Raw genomic sequence first — 23,169 nt, forward strand, 5'->3', positions numbered from 1 at the left:
ATCACACGAACCAGTTTGTCATAACAAGCCAATCAATCTCTCTCTCATTCTCTCATTCTCTCATTCTATGTGACCAGCCTTATCTTGATACCAAAGCCAAGCAAAGACACTACAAGAAAAGAAATCTACAGACCAATATCCCTGATGAATATAGATGCAAAAATCCTTAACAGAATACTAGCAAACCAAATTCAGCAGCATGTTAAAAGGATTACCAAGTGGGATTTATTCCCAGAATGCAAGGCTGGTTTGACATGTGAGTATCAATCAATATAACATGCCACATTGATAGAATGAAGGAAAAAAACCCATATGATCATCTCAATTAATACAGACAAGGCGTTTGACAAAATTCAGTGCCCTTTCATGATAAAACAAACAAACTGGGAATAGAAGGAATCTTCCTCAACATGATAAACGCCATATATGCAAACCCCACAGCTAACAATGTACTTAATAGTGAAATACTGAAAACTTTTCCCCTAAGATAAGGAACAAGACAAGTATACCTGCTTTTACGACTTCTAATCAACCTAGTACAGGAGGTTTTAACCTGAGCAGTTAGGTAAGAAAAAGAAAGAAAAGCCACCAAATAGGAAAGGAAGAACTAAAATTATCTCTGTTCACAAATGACATGATCTTGTTTATAGAAAACCCTAAAGAATCTACAAAGAAACTGTTAGAACTAAGAACTTTGGCAAAATCACAGGATACAAAATCAACACACAAAAATCAGTTGCATTTCTATACACTAATGATGAACTATCTGAAAATGATATTAAGAAAACAGTCCCACTTACAATAGCATCAAAAAGAATAAAATACTTAGGAATAAAAATAACCAAGGAAGTGAGAGTCTTATATGTTGAAAACTACAAAACAGTGCTGAGGGAGTAGCCTGATGGTGTAGTGGTTAAGTTCGCATGTTACACTTCAGCTGCCTCAGGTTCGCAGGTTCGAATCTTGGGCACAGACCTACACACCAAAGCCATGCTGTGGTGGCATCCCACATACAAAATAGAGGAAGATTGGCACAGATGTTAGCTCAGGGCCAATCTTCACAAAACAAACAAAAAAACAACATTGCTGAAAGAAATTAAAGACAACACAAATAAATAGACATCCCATGTTCATAGATGGGAAGACAATATTGTTAAAATGTCCATACTACCCAAAGAAATCTACAAATTCAATGTGATCCCTATCTAAGTCCTATGGGCATTTTGCAGAAATAGAAAAACCCACCCTAATATTTGTATGAAATCTCAAGGGACCCCAAATAGCCAAAACAATTCAAAGAGGAAGAAAGTTGGAGGGCTCACACTTCCTGATTTCAAAATTTGCTACAAAACTACAGTAATCAAAACACTATGGAACTGGTATAAAGACAAACATAGAGACCAATGGAATACAATCTAGAACTCAAAGATAAACCCTCATGTATGTGGTAAATTGATTTTCAGCAAATGTTCCAAGACCATTTGATGGGGAAAGGACAGTCTTTTCAGCAAAAGATGCTTGGAAAACTGGATATCCACATGCAAAAGAATGAAGTTGGACCCTTACCTTATACCATATACAAATATTAATTCAAAATGGATCAAAGACCTAATTGTAAGACGTAAAACTATAAAACTTTTAGAAGAAGACATGGGGGGAGACCTTCATTACATTGGATTTGACAGTGCTTTCTTGGATATGACACCAAAAGCACAAGCAATAAAAGAAAAAAGTAGATAAATTAGAGTTCATAAAAATTTAAAGCTTTTGGGCATGAAAGAACTCTATCAACAGAATGAAAAGACAATCCACAGAATGGGAAAAATATTTACAAATCATATATCTGATAAGGGATTAATATCCAGAATAAATAAAGAACTTCTGCAACTCAACAACAATAAAGACAATTTGAAAAATGGGCAAAGGATTTGAATAGACGTGTCTCCAAAGGAATGATCAATAAGCACATGGAAATATGCTCAATATCATTAGTCATTAGGGAAATACAATTCAAAACCACAATTAGATACCACTTCACACCTTTTAGGATAGCTGTTATATTATATTAAAACAAAATAACAAAGTGGTGATTGAGTACGTGGAGAAGTTGTAACCCTTGTGCATTGCTGGGAGGAATGTAAAGTGATATTTTACAGAAAACCATTTGGTGTTTCCTCAGAAAGCTAGACTTAGGATTACCATATGATCCAGTAGTAGTACTCCTACGTATATATCCAAAGGAATTGAAAGCTGAGACTCGAACAGGTGTTTGTACGTGCGTGTTCATAGCAGCATTGTTCACAACAGCCAGAAGATGGAAACAACCCAAGTGCCTATCACTGATGAATGGATAAGCCAATGGATAAGTTATATACGTGCTGTGGAATATTATTCAGCCATGAAAAGGAATGACGGTGTGACACAGGCCACAACGTAGAAAGACCTTGAAAACATTATGCTAAATGAAGGAGGCCAGACACAGAAGGACAAAATATATGATTCACTTATATGAAAAGTCCAGAATGGGCAAATTCAAAGGGACAGGTAGTATATTAGAGATTACTAGGGTCTAGGGGCTGGGGGGAGTGAAGAGTTATTGTTTAATGGTTGTGGGATTTCTGTTTGGCTTGATGAAAAAGTTTTGAAATAGGTAACAGTGATGACTGCACAACATTGTGAATGTAATTAGTGCCACTGAATTGTATAACTAAAAATGGTTAAAATGGCAAATTTTTTGTTGTATCTATTTTAACCATAATTTAAAAAAATTAATAATGTAACACACCAAAAGCCTTTCAATTATACACTTTAAATAGGTAAATTGTATGTTTTCTTTATTTACATGAATATTTCTTTATTTACATTATATCTCGATAAAGCTGTTAAAAAAAGCATGCATACTATATGATGTCATTCATTAAAGTTCACAGTCAGGCTAAATCGACAGTGTTCGAAGTCAGGAAGTAGTTGCCTTTGTAGATGAAGGAGGTGATGTTGGAAGGGAGCGTGCTGGAGGCTCCTGGGGTTGGCAATGTTCCGTTTCTTGAACTGCAGGGTAGCTACACGAGTGTTCACTTTATGACAATTTGTTGAGCTGTATAGTTATGTTTTGTGTACTTTTCCATACATATTATACTTCACAATAAAAGATTTAAAAATTAAAGGAAAAAGACAATATGAACAAAGAAAAGCAGCTGCCCCACCCCGAGGGGAGCCATTTGGAAAAATAGGATGAGGGGCATTTTAATTGTCATGATGATGGGGAAGCACTATGAGCATCAGGGGGTGGCCACCAAGGATGGGAAGCGTTCAGGAATGTGTAGAGGACGTGTACAGTGAATTGTGTCACCCAAAATGCCAAGAGTACCTTCCACCAAATGCTGCATTAGGACACTGTAATAGTATGATTTCATTACTGAGATTTAATCTTAAAATTCCAAAATCTTTTCTCTGGGGCCGTTTGGTGTATTCAGGGAAGCAGTTTTTGGTCTGCCTCAGGAGTACCAACCTGGCTGCTGCCGTTTCTGGTAGCTGGAAGGGGCTGGGGCCAAGGATCTTGTTGTTCCAGAAGCAGACTCTCTATTTCGTTCTTCAGTTTTCATTCCAGCACCTCGAACCAGCCTGAGCGCCTGAGCAGCTGCCAAGGGTGCACAGAGTAGGGGCCCAGCTGCTCCTTAGTCGGATTCCCAGTCTGTCTTCCTTTGTGTGGTTCTGTGCCTTACTTGCTACGTGCTCATTGCTGGGGATGCAGATTCTTGGCATTTCTGGTGATTTTCAGGAAGATCTGTGTGCTTCTCTTCAGTCTGCCCTTTGTGAGCACTTGAGTCTCACCTTTCTTTGCCCTGCTCAAGTCAGTTTCCATTTCCTTCCTTCATCATCCATCATTTGTATGTTGTTTTATATGGTTTGAGTTTTATCTGAGATGGAGTTTATCTGTCCCATTCCTTTTGGTTTTGGGGGGTTAATTTCCAGAAAAGACATTGTGAGGTAAGGGGTCTTTACTCTACCATTTTAAAACCAGAAATCATGACTCTCTTTCTAGTGCTTACTTATTCCACATATGGAGATAACAATTCTTCCCTGTGGTAATTTTCAAACCACATCCTTCATTGCTTTCTGGAAGTGTGAAATAAGGGATTTATAACGGGATATTACCCTAGTAAATCCTGTTGGGAGAATAACCTTAGACATAGCTCTTAACCTTGCCTGGGTTTGTTTCCTTCTCCATTAAGTTGAGTGGGTAGAAGGAATTGCTACTTGAGGCCACTTCTATTTCTAAAATTCCGTAATTCTATAACTTAAATAGTTGCAGATTTACAATACTTAAAACTTTTAGTACAGTTCTGTATTCGTTATACTGTGCTAGGCAATTTATAAGCAATTTGCTGGAATTTTTTGTTGTTGCATTATTTTAAATCACTGTATCTTAAATGTGCTCTCTGTAAAATAGTATTTTTCTTTATTGTGAGAATTTAGGAGAGAAGTAGGCATTCCATCAAGAAATAAATTTAGTTTATTATTTCTAAACTATATTCTGTTGGTAAAACAGAAATGAAAGAGACAATCCAAAACAATTAGCCTTGTTTATTTACTTTGATGTAGAACTTTCTTGTCCTATATTAATAATGCCTAGGCTTTCTCCAGTTACTGAAAGTAACAATAGGGACATGGCAGTTTAATTCTTTAATAAAATACATTTATCTCATGTCCTAAATTGTTCCTTCGTTACATTTATTATACATGGAAGTTTATCAACTATTATAATGCATAAAATCTTTTTATGATCATACAGATCACATCAATGCCCAGTTATCTGTGCTAATGAAGTAAGCAGTGTCACAGATAATGTGTAGTTATTATCAACTAGAATTAATAACCCAGAATGTCACCTGACCCTTTGTTAACATTGAGTCACTGAGCTCTGTTCTTCCTCTCTTCACTGGGCTACGTTAGTGATTGAAAAGACCATGAGGATGCATGCACACTACTTAACCAACTACTCTAGTAGCTATTTATTGAATTTCCCAATAGGTGGCATTCATGAATAAGGCTTTCTTGAAGAAAGAAAAAGTGGTTTTAATAATTAATGTTTATTGTTTACATGTTATTTAATTCTCACAACAATCCTCTGAAGTGGACACTATTATTATCCCCATTTTATAGAGGAGGAAACAGAGGCACAAGTTTAAGTAATTTATGAGGTTCACAGAATTAATAGGTTGGCAAACTAAAAATTATAATCCTGGGGCCAGCCTGGTGGCGCAGGGGTTAAATTCTCACATTCTGCTTTGGTGGCCCAGGGTTTGCTGGTTCAGATCTCGGGTGCGGACTTAGCACTGCTTGGCAAGCCATGCTGTGGTAGGCGTCCCACATATAATGTAGAGGAAGATGGGCATGGAGGTTAGCTCAGGGCCAGTCTTCCTCAGCAAAAAAGAGGAGGATTGGCAGCAGATGTTAGCTCAGGATGAATCTTACTCAAAAAAAAAAAAAGAAATTACAATCCCAACCTTGAAGGAAATAATCAAGATGTGTATTTGAATACACCAAGGAAGAGGAATTAAAAATGAATAGTCATCCAGTAGGTATCAGGCATCATGCCAGGTCCTGAGTATACAAAGACTATCCTGCTCTTGGGAATTTATAGTTTAATAAGGCCTTCGGAAACATAAATAATAATACAGTATAGTAAATGCAGTGCTAAAGAGATTGAGAGTGTTAGGAGAGTACAGAGAACAGTCTGGTCCAGCCTGGCAAGGTGGAGTGTCAAGAGGTTGGAGTGAGCCTCCTAGTAGAAGTGATGGTGCCTGCAAAGACCAGGAGTCTAGAAAATGTAGTGAATGCAGGGAGCTCCGTGCTCCTGTTTGGATTTGCCATGGCGTGAACTGTTAGGCAGAGCATGGTGAAGACAACTTGGAGAAGCAGAAAAATGACTGCAGTGGTTGAGCTGGATTAGGATCTTAGATTTATCATGTAGTTGAGGGAGAGGCAATGGGTTTTAAGGAGAAAACTAATATGGTTAGATATGTATTTTATTTAGATCACAGTGGCTGGCTGTGTAGGCGGTGGATTGGAGGTTAAGTAACTTGCCCAAGTAGCAGGGCTGGAATTTAAATCCAGGTCCGTCTGATTCCAAAGCTGGTAAGTTTGCCATCCAACTGAGTAGGAACCAAGGCTATCTGTCTTTGAAGCCATCAGGTGAATTGAAAGGAGATTCTAAAAGGAAGTGAAAAGAGTGTTAAATTATTTCCTAGTCTTATTTCTTCAAATCTTATTTTTCTTAGATTTTTTTTTTTTGAGGAAGATTAGCCCTGAGTTAACTGCTGCCAATCCTCTTCTTTTTGCTGAGGAAGCCTGGCCCTGAGCTAACATCCGTGCCCATATTCCTCCACTTTATATGTGGGACGCCTACCACAGCATGGCGTGCCAAGTGGTGCCATGTCTGCACCCGGAATCCAAACCGGCGAACCCCAGGCTGCCGAAGCAGAACGTGCAAAGTTAACCACTGTGCCACCAGGCCGACCCCCTTTCTTAGATATTTTTAACAGTAGTCTTTAGAAGTCTTGGTTGTGGTTATTTAGATAAGAAATTCATGTCTTTTTAGGGGGAAAAAAAGGGGGATGAATAGAATTCTTTTTTACTCCCTCTTTAGCTGAAGCCTAATTGTTCAAACACAAGGTCAGAAATTGCCTCCTGGGACTAAATTTGCAAGCCTGAGCCTAAATTTCTAAGCTATGGATACTAAGCCTAAGTATAAGACTATGGCAAAAGTAATGATAATGTTTAAAATAGAATGCAGTGGTCTTCAACCAAAAGAGTTTAAGTGTTTGTCATAAGAACATCTAAATAAAGGCGTGAACTAGATTGAAGGACTCTTAAATTTAAATTTCCTAATATAAATATGGCAGGTAGTAATGAAGGAAATTGTATATGTGCTATTTACAGTAATAAAGATGATCTAATCAAAGGTCAAAAAGTAATTGAAAGACAGTACAGATACATAGCTTTATAAAACTGTTTGACTATCAGGGTTTTTTTTGTTTCATCTCTAATTTCATATAATTTATTTCCTTTATAGGCCTACGCAAGTTAAATGGCAGCTGATGGTAGCTAGTTGTTTTAGAAGAAGTGGTAAATGCTTTAATTTTATTCGTTTTTTAGTATGGTGTGCTTCTTTCTGTCTTTTAGATAATTATGCATATGTGTTTCAATTGCATATTTGTTTATTAAAACATTAACTTTTTATAACTACACATTTGAAGCATTGTATGAAAAACATAATAGTTACTACATACAGAAAATAATTATGCTTACAAAGTAGGTCTTAATTGTGTATTTCAATACCACTGTTAAAAACAGATTCATTTTCACATTTAGTCATTTTCATAAGTTAGCCACAGAAAAATGGCCATTCTGTACACATTAGTTTATATTTCTATTTTCTGCTCACCTAATTCTAAATGTTCTTGCATGCTCTGCCAAATTCATGGTACTACCTCAGACCTGACAAGCCTGTGGAAGCCCAGAACTGGAGCAACTGGGACTATTTTTTTTATACCAAATGTCATTAGATATCTTTGTTTGTGTTTTCAATAGCTGCTTTTATTACATCCTGTACTGCTGACACTTGTCCTAAGTATAGAGATGTTAATAGTTTTGGACTGTGAAATGAATGATACTGTTCAAATATCAGAGATAAAGCAGGGAGATAAATGTTAACAAATTTGTTATCCTTCTTGTACAGCATATAAATGATCCAGGAAAAGAAATTCTTCCATCTAAAGGAAACACAAATTGTGAAAGTGTTAACAGTATGTTCCCACGCAGTTTTATAGGTTTCTTTACCTCTGTGAGCTCCTTCAGAATGGCATCAGAATACATACTCAGTGTAGTCCTCACTTCAGGGGTTGATCTGTAATGTTACTGTATTTCCTACTGGATATGCAGCATAATTGTACCATAGACATTTTATTTATATCAGTGTGAGTTCTGAATTGCCTCTGTTCATTTCAATGTCATATATAAAGTGTACATATATATACAAGATATTCTGTATAATTTAAAGACATAAACCTTCTTGAGTTATTGAAGGGCAGGTTAGACGAGAAGCTAACATTTATTGAGAACCTGCTATGTGCTAGATGCTTCCTATCTTTATTTCATTTAATTCTCACAGCAACTCTTAGAGGGTTAGCATAGCCATCCCTCTTGTACAGTAAGACCCAAAGAGATTCATAACTTGTTTACTGAGATTTTAGCAAAGATTTTTGAACCAAACTTCATTTTCTTATTCTGTGCTGGTATGTGAAGCTAAATTATTTTATTACAAAAGAAAACACTTTAAACTTTCTTAATGTTTCAAAATGAAAACTACAAAAAAGTTATTTTTATCTGTTCCAATTAAGTGAATGACATTCAAATTAATATTAGTCTATCACTTAAATAATTTTTAAATTTGTCAGTTCATCTGAAATAACATTAAGTTTTAGGAAATTGAACTGATCTTAATTTTTTGCTGCTACCATATTTATTTTAAGAAGTGGAGCTAAGTTTCAACCATCACCCCTTTTCTTCTGCTCTAACCTCTTTTCAAATTTATTTTATCTGTACATTTTCTTCCGGAAGTTGTATTAAGAATGATTATATATGCTTGTGGCAAACATGAAAATCTTCCTATTAAACCAATTAAATCGTACCAGTATTTTGGATTAAAATTAATATTTTGCTGAATCTTATTATTCTATAATCTGCTAGTGTGTTTTTTTTTTCTTTTTTACTTATAGGTAACTACCAAAAAGCGTTAGATACTTACAAAGATATTCACAGAAAATTTCCAGAAAATGTTGAATGTAAGTGAGATTACATTTTGTAACTTTGATGGTATAGATTCTCACATTTTATGTCCTAATATATAATGATTACCCCTGCTACAGTAATTGCATACATAGATACCAACCTATAATTTGTGGTACATATGTTTTCTTTTTATATTTTTTTGCTGAGGAAGATTTGCCCTGAGCTAACAGCTGTGTCAGTCTTCCTCTCTTTGGTATGTAGGATGCCACCACAGCATGGCTTGATGAGTGGTATGGGTCCACGCCTTGGATCCAAACCTGTGAACCTGGGCCACCAAAGCAGAGTGCACTGAACTTAACCACTATGCCCCCGGGCTGGCCCGAGAAAAGACATTTTAAACTATATTTAGTATACAACTTTTTGAGGTTGAAAAAATACTTTTAGAGTTTATGAAAATAGAATACTAGTAATCTTTCTGATACTGATAGCAAATGAATTTTGATGTTACTTTAATTTTAAAACAGTATATTGATGTTACTTATTTCCCTTTTGTAAAGTTAACTTTGTAGAAAATATTCAGTTATTCCCCATCTTCTTGTACAATGAATTTGATGCAATTTAAAGTTATAATATACAGCATTATGGCAATAACCACAATAGAATCAGAATGAAGAAAAATACAAAATAACTATATTCATATGTCGCATATTCCCACTAAACTATATATTTGGCCCTGAATAGCCTTGTGGCTAAAGAAAAGAGATAAAGTACAATCCATTGTATAATCTTTACTATTTATGAAGAAATAAAAAGCAATTCCAGGGGCCAGCCCCATGGCAGAGTGGTTGTGTTCGTGCGCTCTGCTGGGGGTTTCCTGGACGCTGACATGGCACCGCTCATTAGGCCATGCTGAGGTGACATTCCACATGCCACAGCTAGAAGGACCCACAACTAAAAATATACAACTATGTACCAGGGGCTTTGGGGAGAAAAAGGAAAAATAAAATCTTTAAAAAAAAAAATCCTTGGGAAGAAGAAAAATTTTTCCAACTTTTAATTCATTCATGTTGAGACACTGAGAGACATGGTAGGTAAGGTTGTTAAAAAATATAGTAGCTACTTGCTTTAAAACATCCCTACAGCAAATAAAATAACATTCGAAAAGACTGTTTTTAATTTTGTCCGTCAGTGACAATGAACACAGAACAACACATTTGAATTCAGTAAAAATAATCTTTTTCTGAGCCAAGTTTTCCAGTGGCCCAGCCTGATCCAGGGTTAGAGGGGTGCTGCACGGTCCTGATCCCGGGGTTAGAGGGGTGCTGCACGGTCCTGGTCCCGGGGTTAGAGGGGTGCTGCACGGTCCTGGTCCCGGGGTTAGAGGGGTGCTGCACGGTCCTGATCCAGGGGTTAGAGGCGTGCTGCACGGTCCTGGTCCAGGGGTTAGAGGGGTGCTGCATGGTCCTGATCCCGGGGTTAGAGGGGTGCTGCACGGTCCTGGTCCCGGGGTTAGAGGGATGCTGCACGGTCCTGATCCCGGGGTTAGAGGGGTGCTGCACGGTCCTGGTCCAGGGGTTAGAGGGGTGCTGCACGGTCCTGGTCCCGGGGTTAGAGGGGTGCTGCATGGTCCTGATCCCAGGGTTAGAGGGGTGCTGCATGGTCCTGATCCCGGGGTTAGAGGGGTGCTGCACGGTCCTGGTCCAGGGGTTAGAGGCATGCTGCACGGTCCTGGTCCAGGGGTTAGAGGGGTGCTGCACGGTCCTTCATTGGTATTTTCTCAGTTTGGCTTTTGTGGAAGCCCAACAGCAGGTAGCCCCGAGTTATGGCCTTAGGTAGTAGCTTAGGAGCAAGGAGTTTCCTCATGTGGATTAGAGGTAGATCCATTAGTTTACAGGAGTAGTTTCCAAAGGCCAGTCAGGCAGGGAACAGGCTACTTGGAAATTGCTTGTAAAACTTTTTAAAAGTACATATTTTGGGGGCCAGCCCTGTGGCTGAATGGTTAAGTTCGTGCACTCCGCTTCAGCTGCTCAGGGTTTTGCTGGTTCGGACCCTGGGCGCGGACATGGCACTGCTCGTCAGGCCATGCTGAGCTGGCATCCCATATAGCACAGCCAGAAGGACCTGCGATGAGAATATACACCTATGTAGTCAGGAGGCTTTGGGGAGAAAGAAAACAAAAAAAGAACATTGGCAACAGATGTTAGCTCAGGTGCCAATCTTTAAAAAAAAAACAAAAAACGATTCATTTCACTGAATGCAATTTTTTTTAAAAGTACGTATTTCTAGCCCTACCTACAGAGAATCTCATTTAGGTTTGCATTTCCCCCAGATGCCTAACTTTTTGCATTTCCTATTTCTTTTTTAAAAGCTTTTTATGTGATTCTTAATCTCGGTCACATTAGGGAACTGGTACTTTAGAGGTTAAATGAGAGATGGCAGTAATATGTCTCTTTGCAAAAGAAGCAACTCAGATGTCTGCTAGGCAAAAGTTTCTCGGCATCGGCACCATTGACATTTGGGATTGATAATTCTGCGTTGTGGGAGGCCATCCTGTGCATAAAATGTTTTAGCAGCAGCCTTGGCCTCCACCCACTAGATGCAGGGAGCATACCGCTCCCCACTTATGAAAAGTCCTCAGACATTGCCAAATGCCCCCTGGGGGCCAGAATTACTGCCAGTTGAAACTACTGCAGTAGCCATACCTCCTCTGCATCGGACCAGGAAAGGGAATATTTCCAAGCGAGGCCAAATTTCCTTCTTTATTTAAAGAGAATTTTTCTCTAAAAATCCACGCCACAAGGAAGGTCTAAGATGACTTTGGCCTGGATAATTTTCACAATAAGTGTAATCAATAGTCTACATTAACTACAATAGTCCCCCTTTATCTGTGGGGGATATGTTCCAAGACCCCCAGTGGATGCCTGAGACAATGGATAGTACCGAACCCTATATAGACTATATTTTTTCCTATACATACATACCTATAATAAAGTTTAATTTATAAGTTAGGCACAGTAACAGATTAACAACAATAACTAATAATAAAATAGAACAATTACAACAATATACTCTGGTAAAACTTACCATAGATCTTAACCTCAGCGTACAATTTTTTTCTTTCCTTGTTAAGTTGAGAACTTTCACCTTTCTACTTGAAGGAAGCACTTTATGGCTTCTCTTTGGCATATCTGAATTGCTAGCATCACTACTCTTGCACTTTGGGGCCATTATTAAGTAAAGTAAGGGTGACTTGAATACAAGCACTGTGATACCGTGACAGTCGATCTGGTAACTGAGACAGTTACTAAATGACTGCCGGGTGGGGAGCGTGTACAGCGTGGATCACTGGACAGAGGGATGATTCGCGTCTCAAGTGGGATGGAGTAGGATGGCGCGAGATTTCATCACACTACTCAGAATAGTGTGCGATTTAAAACTTATGAATTGTTTATTTCTGGAATTTTCCATTTAATAATTTTTGACCACAGTTGACTATGGGTAACTGAAACCGTGGAAAGTGAAACTGTGGATAAAAGGGGACTACTCTACAGTCATGGAAAAAACGTTTGCACCTGTGGAATGTCTGGTTTTGAGCAGAGTAGTTTTCTGGCAAACCCAACAGGATACTTTAGTCTTAAAATATATTCTTCATTTATCAAACATCGATCTGCACTGTCCAGTTACAGATGACATGCTAAATTTCAGAGGACATCTACGAAAAAAATGATTTTTATTTTACATTAAATATTCCTAAGCCACTCTTTCTAAGGATGGGTATATAAGAGAAATAGTTTTGTATTATTTGTAGAAGATATAAATTGCCTTCTTATTATGAATTATTAAGACAGATGTATACATAGGCAATTTATATAGTAATGTATGACATTTTAAATTATTTTAGTACTGTTACTTTTGCAGTACATTAATGGTCATGAATTGGTCATTAATTTACAAATTCTTATAGAGCAGCTGCTGTGTTGGTACACAGCACTGTTCCAGCACTACGGATGTAGCAGAAAACAAAACAGACAAAACCCTCGGTCTCACAAAGCTTGAATTCCAGTAGGAAGAGAAAGACAATAAACAAATATATAATATGTCGGTAGTCATAAGTGCTGTAAAGGAAAAGCAGTTAAGGAGATAAAGAATATGGGAAGGGCTCTGATTGTAGATGGTCTGGTCTCACCTGAGGGCAGGGCAGGTGGAGCCCCTTTCAAGGAAGTCAGTTCCCCCAGGGCAGAGAATACAAAATATAGTTATTTTTCAAGAGAGAAACAAACACTGTTTGTGAGCATCACTCCTACCTGTGTCTCAAAAGACTGAGTTTATAGATTTGTTGTACTTTCAACACTGCGCATAAATACTTTTCTAAGTATTTTTTTCGCAATTTAGGTCTGCGTTTCTTGGTTCGTCTCTGCACAGATATTGGATTAAAAGAAGTTCAAGAATATGCAACAAAACTCAAGAGATTGGAAAAAATGAAAGAAATAAGGGAACAGGTATCTTATATGGGCCGAAAACTGCTGTCTGCTATTTTCCAAAACGTCAGCCTTCTGTAGTTCAACTGAGTGATGTTGGGGGTTTCTATCAGTAAAGGAAAGTTGAAATTTTTTTCTGCTCTGGCATAAAAGGAAGAATAACTAAAATCCTAGCTTTAGGACAAAAGTCTGTCAAAAACAAGTTCTCAGTAGGAGGAAGCACAATGGATTCTGTATAGTCTGTAGTGGATAGTTACTAATAGACAAACAATTGTAACTTTCCACAATACAAAATAACTTAGAGATTAACTTATAGACTTGATTTTAATTGGAGAGTCCTGTGGCCATGGAACCTAAGAAGCAATTACTTGTATATAACAACAGTACTTTTTTCTTTAAGCTGTTTCAGTATACAGTAGAGCATGGCTATGGGAATACTATTAATATACTTGGAGGCATTTTAAGTATGTTTCTGTGTTCCGTGCAGGATGTAGAATAACAATTTTCTTATTTTTACTTCTATAAAAGAATAATTTCTCTTAACTTTGAACCTAGAATATTTAGAAATTAAACATGATTTTTGAGTTTCTGCCTTTCATAGAAAGAAAATATATTCTTTAAGCTTAGGCTTTTTCAAGAATTTAATTATCTTGGATAATTAGATCTAAATTCCATATTTCCTTTCAAAATGTGGTTATCTTGCTTTTGCTTTAAGATGTGATCTGATTTTGTTTTTCAAAGTATCAGTTATAAAAGGATTATGAATATAACATAGATATTTACTTTCAAAATTCTTAAAATGTCAAGTTGGTATTTAAATACCATGCTAGGGCATGTAGTTAAAACCTACTGTGAAGACCAGTTTAATACCATGTACCAATTGCTAATTAAATTAGATAACCTGTGTGAAAGCTTTGTAAAATGTAAACTAGTATAAATGGAAGTTTAAATTATCATAAGTGTCATCATAATCACTATTAAATTTGTTTCATTAAGAAGAATAAAAAAGAAGTATATGTTTCTAACTAAGAACATTCTTTGGAACTCAAAATTAGTTATGTAAAGTTACCTAGTATAGAACCATGGATGCACGTGGAAAGAGTTAAATTCTTAAGACTTCATAAGTTTAAGCATCAGTAGTTTGAGTTAATTATACTGAACAAAATGAATACAGATTATGAATACAGATTATGGATCATGCATAATACACTGCTTGCAACTTATAACCCCAAACAGAAAAATTGGTATATGCATTACTGTCTCTGATTTGGTAGACTTCCAGGGTTGACCCCTTTTAAACAATAAGTAGTGGCCTTCTGATTCCCTGGGAATTTCCTTACAGCTAGTTCACAAGGGATCTTAACTCAAGCTTTAGGACACATTGAGTCCAAGGAATTCCTGGAAAATGAACTTGAGGGTTAAAGACTAAAATAGTCCCCCTTAAAAGACATTCAGAATTACTTTTACACACTTTTCTTATAGTTTACTGTTTAATTTTCCCATTTACTAAGTTGTATCTTAGTTGAACCGTTACAGATATCGTTCTCTCCTTTTGGTCTTTACAGGGCTTCGCTTTTACATTTGCTTCCTCTCTCCTTTTGAATTTTGCTCTCCTTATCCTCTTTTCTTTATTAAATTCTCTCTATATATGGTTAAACTCTTTTTTTTTTCATCTGACTACTATGGACTAATATTCATATGGAATAATGAATTTAACTATTATAAATGAATATATGAATGTCATTGACTACTTTTCCTTTCTAATCACTATTCAGTCTTTTAATTCCTCTTCCATTAAAATATTTATATATTCATCAAGATAGTCAACTTTTGTCTCTTTCTCTCGTAGACCTTGGTTTTAATCCTTATGTGGTACTCACCACAGTAACTCCCTGATGGCTTAGGTTAGAATACTTTAGCAAGCTCATATGAATTACCATTGATGTGTTTAGATTATCCAATGTTTATCTCACCTCTTTACCCAAGTTATTAATGTCTCACTGTGCTTGAGCAGTGCCTCTTTTGGTAATATTTTATCACTGCTTTCATTGTACTCTGTATAAAACCCACTGTCATTTGGATATCTTCTCTTATTTTATGTTCTCCCTAATATCTTTCCCTCAAACATTGTTATTCCTTAATCTTTCTTTTTTTCTTCTTCTCCCCAAAACCCCCCAGTACATAGTTGTATATTCTAATTGTAGGTCCATCTGGTTCTTCTATGTGGGATGCTGCCTCAGCATTGCTGGTGGTCCCATGTCTGCGCCCAGGATCTCACCAGTGAACCTCTGGGCCGTAGAAGCAGAGCGCGTAGACTCAACCAGTCGGCCATGGGGCTGGTGCCCTTAATCTTTCTTTAGATTTACAATCACAGCATTTTCTTGCCAATTTCTTTGAAATTCATTTCTCTATTACTGTTCAGTACTCCGCATTAAATCTTACATCAAAGAAACATTTTCTTGATGTTTTCTCACTTATGTTTTGCTTGTAAACACAAAGTGGAGGGGAAAAGTTAGTGGAAAAGAAAGATCTTAAGAAGAAGAAAAGACGCTTAAAGAGAAAGAATTCTAATATATCTGGGAGCTAACTTCTCAGTTAATTGTTGCGTCTCCCATTTCAGTTTGTCTGTCTTAGATTGTAAAGCCATGAGGCAGGGCATTCTGTTTTCTGGCTTGTGTAGTGCCTAAAACACTATTAGTTATGAAACAAAATATAATTAATAAACTTCTGAATAAAGGATGCTCTCCTTTTCTAAATTTGAACTTAAAACTTCTTACTTTTTCTGTATGTTTCTTGTGTAGAATCTGTCCCAATGAAAAAACTTAACATTTTTCCTACGTAAGTGGAATTTCTCATAAAATCATTAACGCCTGCATAATACCATGTTGTACAGATGTGTATTGATTTCTTTAAACATTTCCAAATTGTTAGACAGTCATGTTTCTTTCTTATAGTTGGTAACTTTCTGTGATCTAATTTGCAGGTGTTTCTTTCTAAAGCTCTGTTGACCTCTGTGATTATTTGTAGGAGAGCTCTTCCATATTGCTGACTTGAGACATTTTGTGAAATAGCCATGTTATTGAAACGAGGGCTATTTATAGAGAATCACATCCAGCCTTTACCTGGAGCTATTAGAAAGAATACAAAATCGACCCCCAGTCTTTATGTCTTCCTTTCCCCCGAAAGTGCTGATAATTGCAGAAGTTTGACAGCAGGAAGGAAAAGGAGAAATAAAGAGCCTGGATAACCTGTTCCTGAATGATGTTGACAGTCTTCATGTTTCTGGTTACAGTTTTCCAATTAATTCTACTTTATTACATCTGCTTAATTGGACATTAATAATTATAACAGCTAACATTTATTGATTGCATGGTAAGTGCAGGCACTATTCTAAGCACTTTACACAAATTAACTAATTTAATCATTGCAAGAATCCTGTGGTCTTGGATATGGTTTTATTATTACTCTTTTTTACAGATGAGAAAACTGAGTCCCATGGTTGCTAAGTAACTTTCTGCAAGTCACACAGCTATTGGGAGAAGACCTAGGATTCAGATCCAGGCAGGCTGGCTCCCAAGTCCAGGCTCCTGACTACTGTGCTTATGAATACTACCTTATGAACAGTAGAGAAAGAAGATGATGCAGTTAATAATTACCTGTTGATGTATATTCCTTACTTACTCTGCATCCAGAAAACTTGGTAACTCATACCATGAATTAGGTTAAGATGGACCTTGCCGTCAGCTCAGCATGATTCGATTAGGAGTTATGGTGTCAGAAGAGTGCTATTCAAGTGTGGCTTGTCGCCCAGTGGAGCCTCAGAATCACTTGGTGCTTCTTAGACTTACACTCCAGACCTGCACAAACCCTCCCCTAGTGTTAAAATCTCTGGGTATGGAGTCCAAGAACCTTTGTGTTTGTTATTTTAAACAAATCCTCTAGGTAATTTTTATATTCACTAACTTTGAGAAGAACTCGAGTTTAAGCTCCCGAAGAGTCACCTTGCAAATGATTAAATACCAGCTCAGGATATGGGATCTGATTTAAGTTGGGGGTGGGGGGTGGGGGAGTAGACGTAAAATGAATCAGGCCATGAATTTTTAAAAATTGTTTAAAAATTTAAAAGGACTTGTATAGACCTAAGAAAGATAAATTAATTCAGGTTTATGTGGGTCAGGATAATGTATCTCCCTGAGCCCCTAACTCCTATTTTAAGATATTAGAACTGGAAGTTTATTTATGTGGACAGATTTTTCAGAGAAACTCTTTCTGGAGCTGTTGTGGGAAAAAATACTGTTCTCCCCTTTGTGCTCAGGGGACCTATATTCCTGAGTAATTAGAAAACTTTGCAGGGGCCGGCCCCATGGCTGAGTGGTTAAGTTCGCATGCTCCACTTGCATGGCCCAGGGTTGGGTGTGGACATGGCACTGCTCATTAGGCCATGTTCAGGTGGCGTCCCACATAGCAGAACTAGAAGGACCCACAACTAAAATACATAACTATGTACTGGGGGAATTTGGGGTGAAAAAGCAGGGAAAAAAAGGAAAACTTTGCACATTGTGTATTTATTAGTGCCAGCAATAAGCAGTTCCAGGTACAGGGCTCTTCGCCAGGCAAGAAAGAGTCACTCTGCCATGTCTGGACACTATGAGCCCTGGAGCAGCGTGAGTTAGCCCCTGGCTGGCACTGTGAGCCCCTTAGCAAAGGTGTTTTGTAAGAGATATTTTGCATTTCTGCTTCACTGAACACAAAAAACATTAGCTGCAAGGAATTCTGTCAAACTTGATAGTATGGCTGGAAAAGAGCAAAATGGGAAGAGCAGGAATTGCAGACTGAGTATTTTAAATATGAAGAGGAAGAGAAAAATACTAGCCAAAATACCAAAGATGATTAGAGGACAAAAGGAAACTATTAGGAGGTAAAAGAAAATGGATAAAGAAATAATTTGCAAAATATAGAAAGTTTTAGTTGCTAGTCCAAAAATAGAAGTATATTAGTAATTCACACCATTTTTAAAATCGAATTTCTAAATTTTCAAAATACTCAAATAAAGGATGCTGCCCTGGAGGGAAGAGGCGGAGCAAAATGGCAGGGTGAGCTGACCTGGGATTCTCTCCCCTCCAAAATACAACAAAAGATTGGAAGAACTGAATTTCAGAGAATAAACATAATGCCAGCTCGTTAGAGACCTACAATACCAAGAAGGCGGAGATCATAAACTTTGCTCACACCCTCGGAGGCGCTGGAACGGTAGGAGAGAACATCGCTCCCTCCCCTAGAGTCTGCGATCGCTGCAGCACGTGGGTCGGGAAGGAGCGGGGGAGGGGCAACGCGACCGGGGGATCATCCAGGACTCCTGCCGCTGGTTCAGTGGAGACCCGCTGACGGGGGGGGGGGGGAAGCTTCCGTCCACGGGGACCCCATAAATCAAGGCCTTGGGAAACCAGAGAACAGGACTGATCTGAACCCAGACCGGAGCGTGTGAGTAACAGCCCCTCCCCCTGGGCAAAGCCAGTGGGCGCAGCCATCTTGCCCCAAGGCAGAGAGCTAACACGCGCTCTCGACCCCCATCTAGTGGCAACAGGCTGTAACTGCAACTGAATTCTACCACCATGAGAAAAAACCGCTCCTCTACCATCCAGCAATTTATAAAAGCCCCAGACCAGAAGGAAAACAATAAAAACATAGAATTAAGTCCTGAGGACTTGGAATTAGGTAAACTAAGTGATAATGAGTTCAGAGCAGCTATAATCAAAAAACTCAATGAGGTAGAGAGAAAGATAGAGAAACAAGCCGAGTTCTGGAGTTACTTCACAAAAGAGATTGAAATCATAAAGAAAAATCAAACAGAATTACTTGAGATGAAAAACACAATGGACCAGATAAAACAGAATACAGATTCCCTGAATACCCGTGTAGACAACATAGAGGAGAAAATTAGCATAATCGAAGATAGACAGGCTGAATGGTGCCAGACAGAGGAAGAAAGAGAACTAAGAATTTTAAAAAATGAGGAAAATCTCCAAGAGATCATGGATTCAATGAGGAGTAAGAACATAAGGATCATAGGAATTCCCGAGAATATGGAAAAGGAAAATGGAGCAGAAAGTGTGCTTAACGAAATTATTGAAGAGAACTTCCCAAATCTAGGGATCGATGGAAAAATGTGTGTAGAGGAGGGTTTTAGATCTCCTAGATTTGTCAATGTAAAAAGAGCTACCCCAAGGCACATAGTAGTAAAGTTGGCCAAAAGGAATAAGGAGAGAATACTCGGAAGTAAGGAAAAAAAAGAGAATAACCTATAAAGGAGCCCCTATCAGACTGTCAACGGATTTCTCTACAGAAACCCTACAAGCTAGGAGAGAATGGAGTGACATATTCAAAGCTTTAAAGGATAAAAATCTTCAGCCAAGAATACTCTATCCAGCAAGAATTTCCTTCAGATATGAGGGAGAAATTAAATCTTTTCCAGACAAACAAAAGTTTAGGGAATTTGTAACTAAAAGCCCTCCACTACAAGAAATCCTCAAGAAGGCTCTCATACCTGAAAAAAGGAAAAAGGGAGAAAGGGGACACAATCCACAGACTAGGGAGACTGATAGATAGAACCAGAACAGGATAGCAAATATTCAATTATAGCATTAGGGTAAAGGTAAGGAAATTACCAAAACAAGGATGATCTTAGCACTCTAACTACCAATTAATAAAACAAGTTGGAATAAAAAATGAAAATAATTATTTAGGAGGGGAAGAGCAAAGGGTCTAAATCAGTATTGGTCAAGTAAGTAAGAGACCACCAGAGAATAGACTATATTATACATGAGATTCTAAATACAAACTTCAAGGTAGACACTAAAATAAAGTACAGAACAGAGTCACAAATCATAAATAAGGAAAAATCTAAGAAACCCAGCATAAGAAATTGCAGTATTAAATGGGTAGTCTAAAGCACACAGGAAAAGAAATGCAGGAAAACAAGATAATGAGCGACAGATTGACAGCACTAAGTCCACATGCATCAATAATCACTCTCAATGTGAACGGATTGAACTCTCCAATAAAAAGACACAGAGTGGCAAAATGGATTAAAGAACAAGATCCAACAATTTGTTGCCTCCAGGAAACACACCTCAGCCCCAAGGACAAACACAGATTCAGGGTGAAGGGCTGGAGGACAATACTTCAAGCAAATAGCAAGGAAAAAAAGGCAGGTGTTGCAATTCTCATATCAGACCAACTGGATTTCAAAATAAGACAGGTAAAGAGAGACACAGAAGGACAATATATAATGATCAAACGGACACTTCATCAAGAAGAAATAACGCTTATAAATATCTATGCACCCAACACAGGAGCACCAAGATTCATAAAGCAACTATTAACAGACCTAAAGGAAGATGTTAAAAACAACACAATAATAGTAGGAGACCTCAACACCCCACTCACATCAATGGACAGATCATCCAGACAGAAAATCAACAAGGAAATAGTGGAGCTAAATGAAAAACTAAAACAATTGGACTTAATAGACATATATAGATCACTTCACCCTGAAAGAGCTGAATACACATTCTTCTCAAGTGCACATGGAACATTCTCTAGGATAGACCATATGTTGGGAAACAAGGCAAGCCTCTAAAAATTTAAAAAAATTGAAAGAATAACAAGCATCTTCTCAGATGATAGTGCTATAAGGCTAGAAATTAATTACAAGAAAAAAGCTGAGAAAGGCACAAAGATGTGGAGACTAAACAACACACTACGGAACAAGCAATGGATCATTGAAGAAATTAAAGAAGAAATAAAAAAATACCTGGAAACAAATGAAAATGATGGCATGCCATACCAATGCATATGGGATACAGCAAAAGCTGTATTAAGAGGAAAATTCATCGCAATACGGGCACATCTTAACAAACAAGAAAAATCCCAAATAAGCAACCTTAAAGCACACCTAACTGAACTAGAGAAAAAAGAACAAAGTCAGCAGAAGGAGAGAAATAACAAAAATCAGAGCAGAAATAAATACTGTTGAAACAAAAAAGGCAGTAGAAATGATCAGTGAGACAAAGAGCTGGTTTTTTGAGAAGATAAATAAAATTGACAAACCACTAGCCAGACTTACAAAGAAAAAAAGGGAGAAAGCTCAAATAAACAAAATCAGAAATGAGCGAGGAGAAATAACAACAGACTCTGCAGAAATACAACAGATTATAAGAGAATACTACCAAAAACTATATGCCAACAGAATGGATAACCTAGAGGAAATGGATAAATTTTTGGACTCCTACAATCTCCCAAAACTCACTCAAGAAGAGGCAGACAATTTGAACAGACCAATCACAAGGAAAGAGATTGAAACAGCAATCAAAAACATCCCAAAGAATAAAACCTCAGGACCAGATGGCTTTCCTGGGGAATTCTACCAAACTTTCAGAGAGGATTTAGTACCTATCCTTTTCAAGCTATTCCAAAAAATTAGGGAAGATGGAACACTTCCTAACACATTCTATGAGGCCAACATCATGCTGATACCAAAACCTGACAAGGACACCACGAAAAAAGAGAACTACAGGCCAATATCACTGATGAACATAGATGCAAAAATTCTAAACAAAATTTTGGCAACCAGAATTCAGCAATTCATCAAAAGAATCATACATCATGATCAGGTGGGATTCATACCAGGGACACAGGGATGGTTCAACATCCGCAAATCAATCAACGTGATACACCACCTCAACAAACTGAGGAATAAAAACCACATGATCATCTCAATAGATGCAGAGAAGGCATTTGACAAGATCCAACAGCCATTTATGATAAAAACTCTGAACAAAATGGGCATAGAAGGAAACTACCTCAACATAATAAAGGCCATATACGACAAACCCATAGCCAACATCATACTCAATGGGTAAAAACTGAATGCCATCCCCCTGAAAACAGGAAGGAGACAAGGATGCCCTCTATCCCCACTCTTATTTAACATAGTACTGGAGGTCCTGGCCAGAGCAATCAGGCAAGAAAAAGGAATAAAAGGAATCCAAATAGGGAGGGAAGAAGTGAAACTCTTGCTGTTTGCAGACGACATGATCTTATATATAGAAAACCCCAAAGAATCCATTGGAAAACTGTTAGAAGTAATCAACAACTACAGCAAAGTTGCAGGGTATAAAATCAATTTGCATAAATCAGTAGCATTTCTATACTCCAGTAATGAACCAACAGAAAAAGAACTCAAGAATACAATACCATTCACAATCGCAACAAAAAGAATAAAATACCTTGGGGTAAATTTAACCAAGGAAGTGAAGGACCTATATAATGAAAATTACAAGGCCTTTCTGAGAGAATTGGATGACGACATAAGGAGATGGAAAGACATTCCATGTACATGGACTGGAAGAATAAACATAATTAAAATGTCCGTTCTACCTAAAGCAATCTACAGATTCAACGCCATCCCAATCAGAATCCCAATGACATTCTTTACAGAATTAGAACAAAGAATCCTAAAATTCATATGGGGCAAGAAAAGACCCCAAATCTCTAAAGCAATCCTGAGAAAAAAGAACAAAACGGGAGGCATCACAATCCCTGACTTCAAAACGTACTACAAAGCTACGGTAATCAAAACAGCATGGTACTGGTACAAAAACAGGTGCACAGATCAATGGAACAGAATTGAAAGCCCAGAAATAAAACCACACATCTATGGACAGCTTATCTTTGACAAAGGAGCTGAGGGCATACAATGGAGAAAAGAAAGTCTTTTCAACAAATGGTGATGGGAAAACTGGAAAGCCACATATAAAAGAATGAAAATTGACCATTCTTTTTCACCATTCACCAAAATAAACTCAAAATTGATCAAAGACCTAAAGGTGAGACCTGA

At 37.6% G+C, this 23,169-nt stretch overlaps 1 protein-coding gene across 5 annotated transcripts in view; it reads left to right on the forward strand.

Annotated features, from left to right (window-relative positions):
- The window catches only part of IFT88 (intraflagellar transport 88), a 135,547-nt gene that overhangs the window by 81,597 nt on the left and 30,781 nt on the right, over positions 1-23,169 (forward strand). For all 5 annotated transcript variants that reach the window (XM_005601085.4, XM_014731953.3, XM_070239447.1 and 2 more), the window contains 3 exons: positions 7,076-7,128; positions 8,781-8,846; positions 13,186-13,292. In XM_005601085.4, the coding sequence (XP_005601142.2) occupies positions 7,076-7,128; positions 8,781-8,846; positions 13,186-13,292 (226 nt within the window). The remainder of the gene's footprint in view (positions 1-7,075; positions 7,129-8,780; positions 8,847-13,185; positions 13,293-23,169) is intronic.

This window comes from Equus caballus, chromosome 17 (assembly GCF_041296265.1).
Source record: "Equus caballus isolate H_3958 breed thoroughbred chromosome 17, TB-T2T, whole genome shotgun sequence".
NCBI lineage: Eukaryota > Metazoa > Chordata > Mammalia > Perissodactyla > Equidae > Equus > Equus caballus.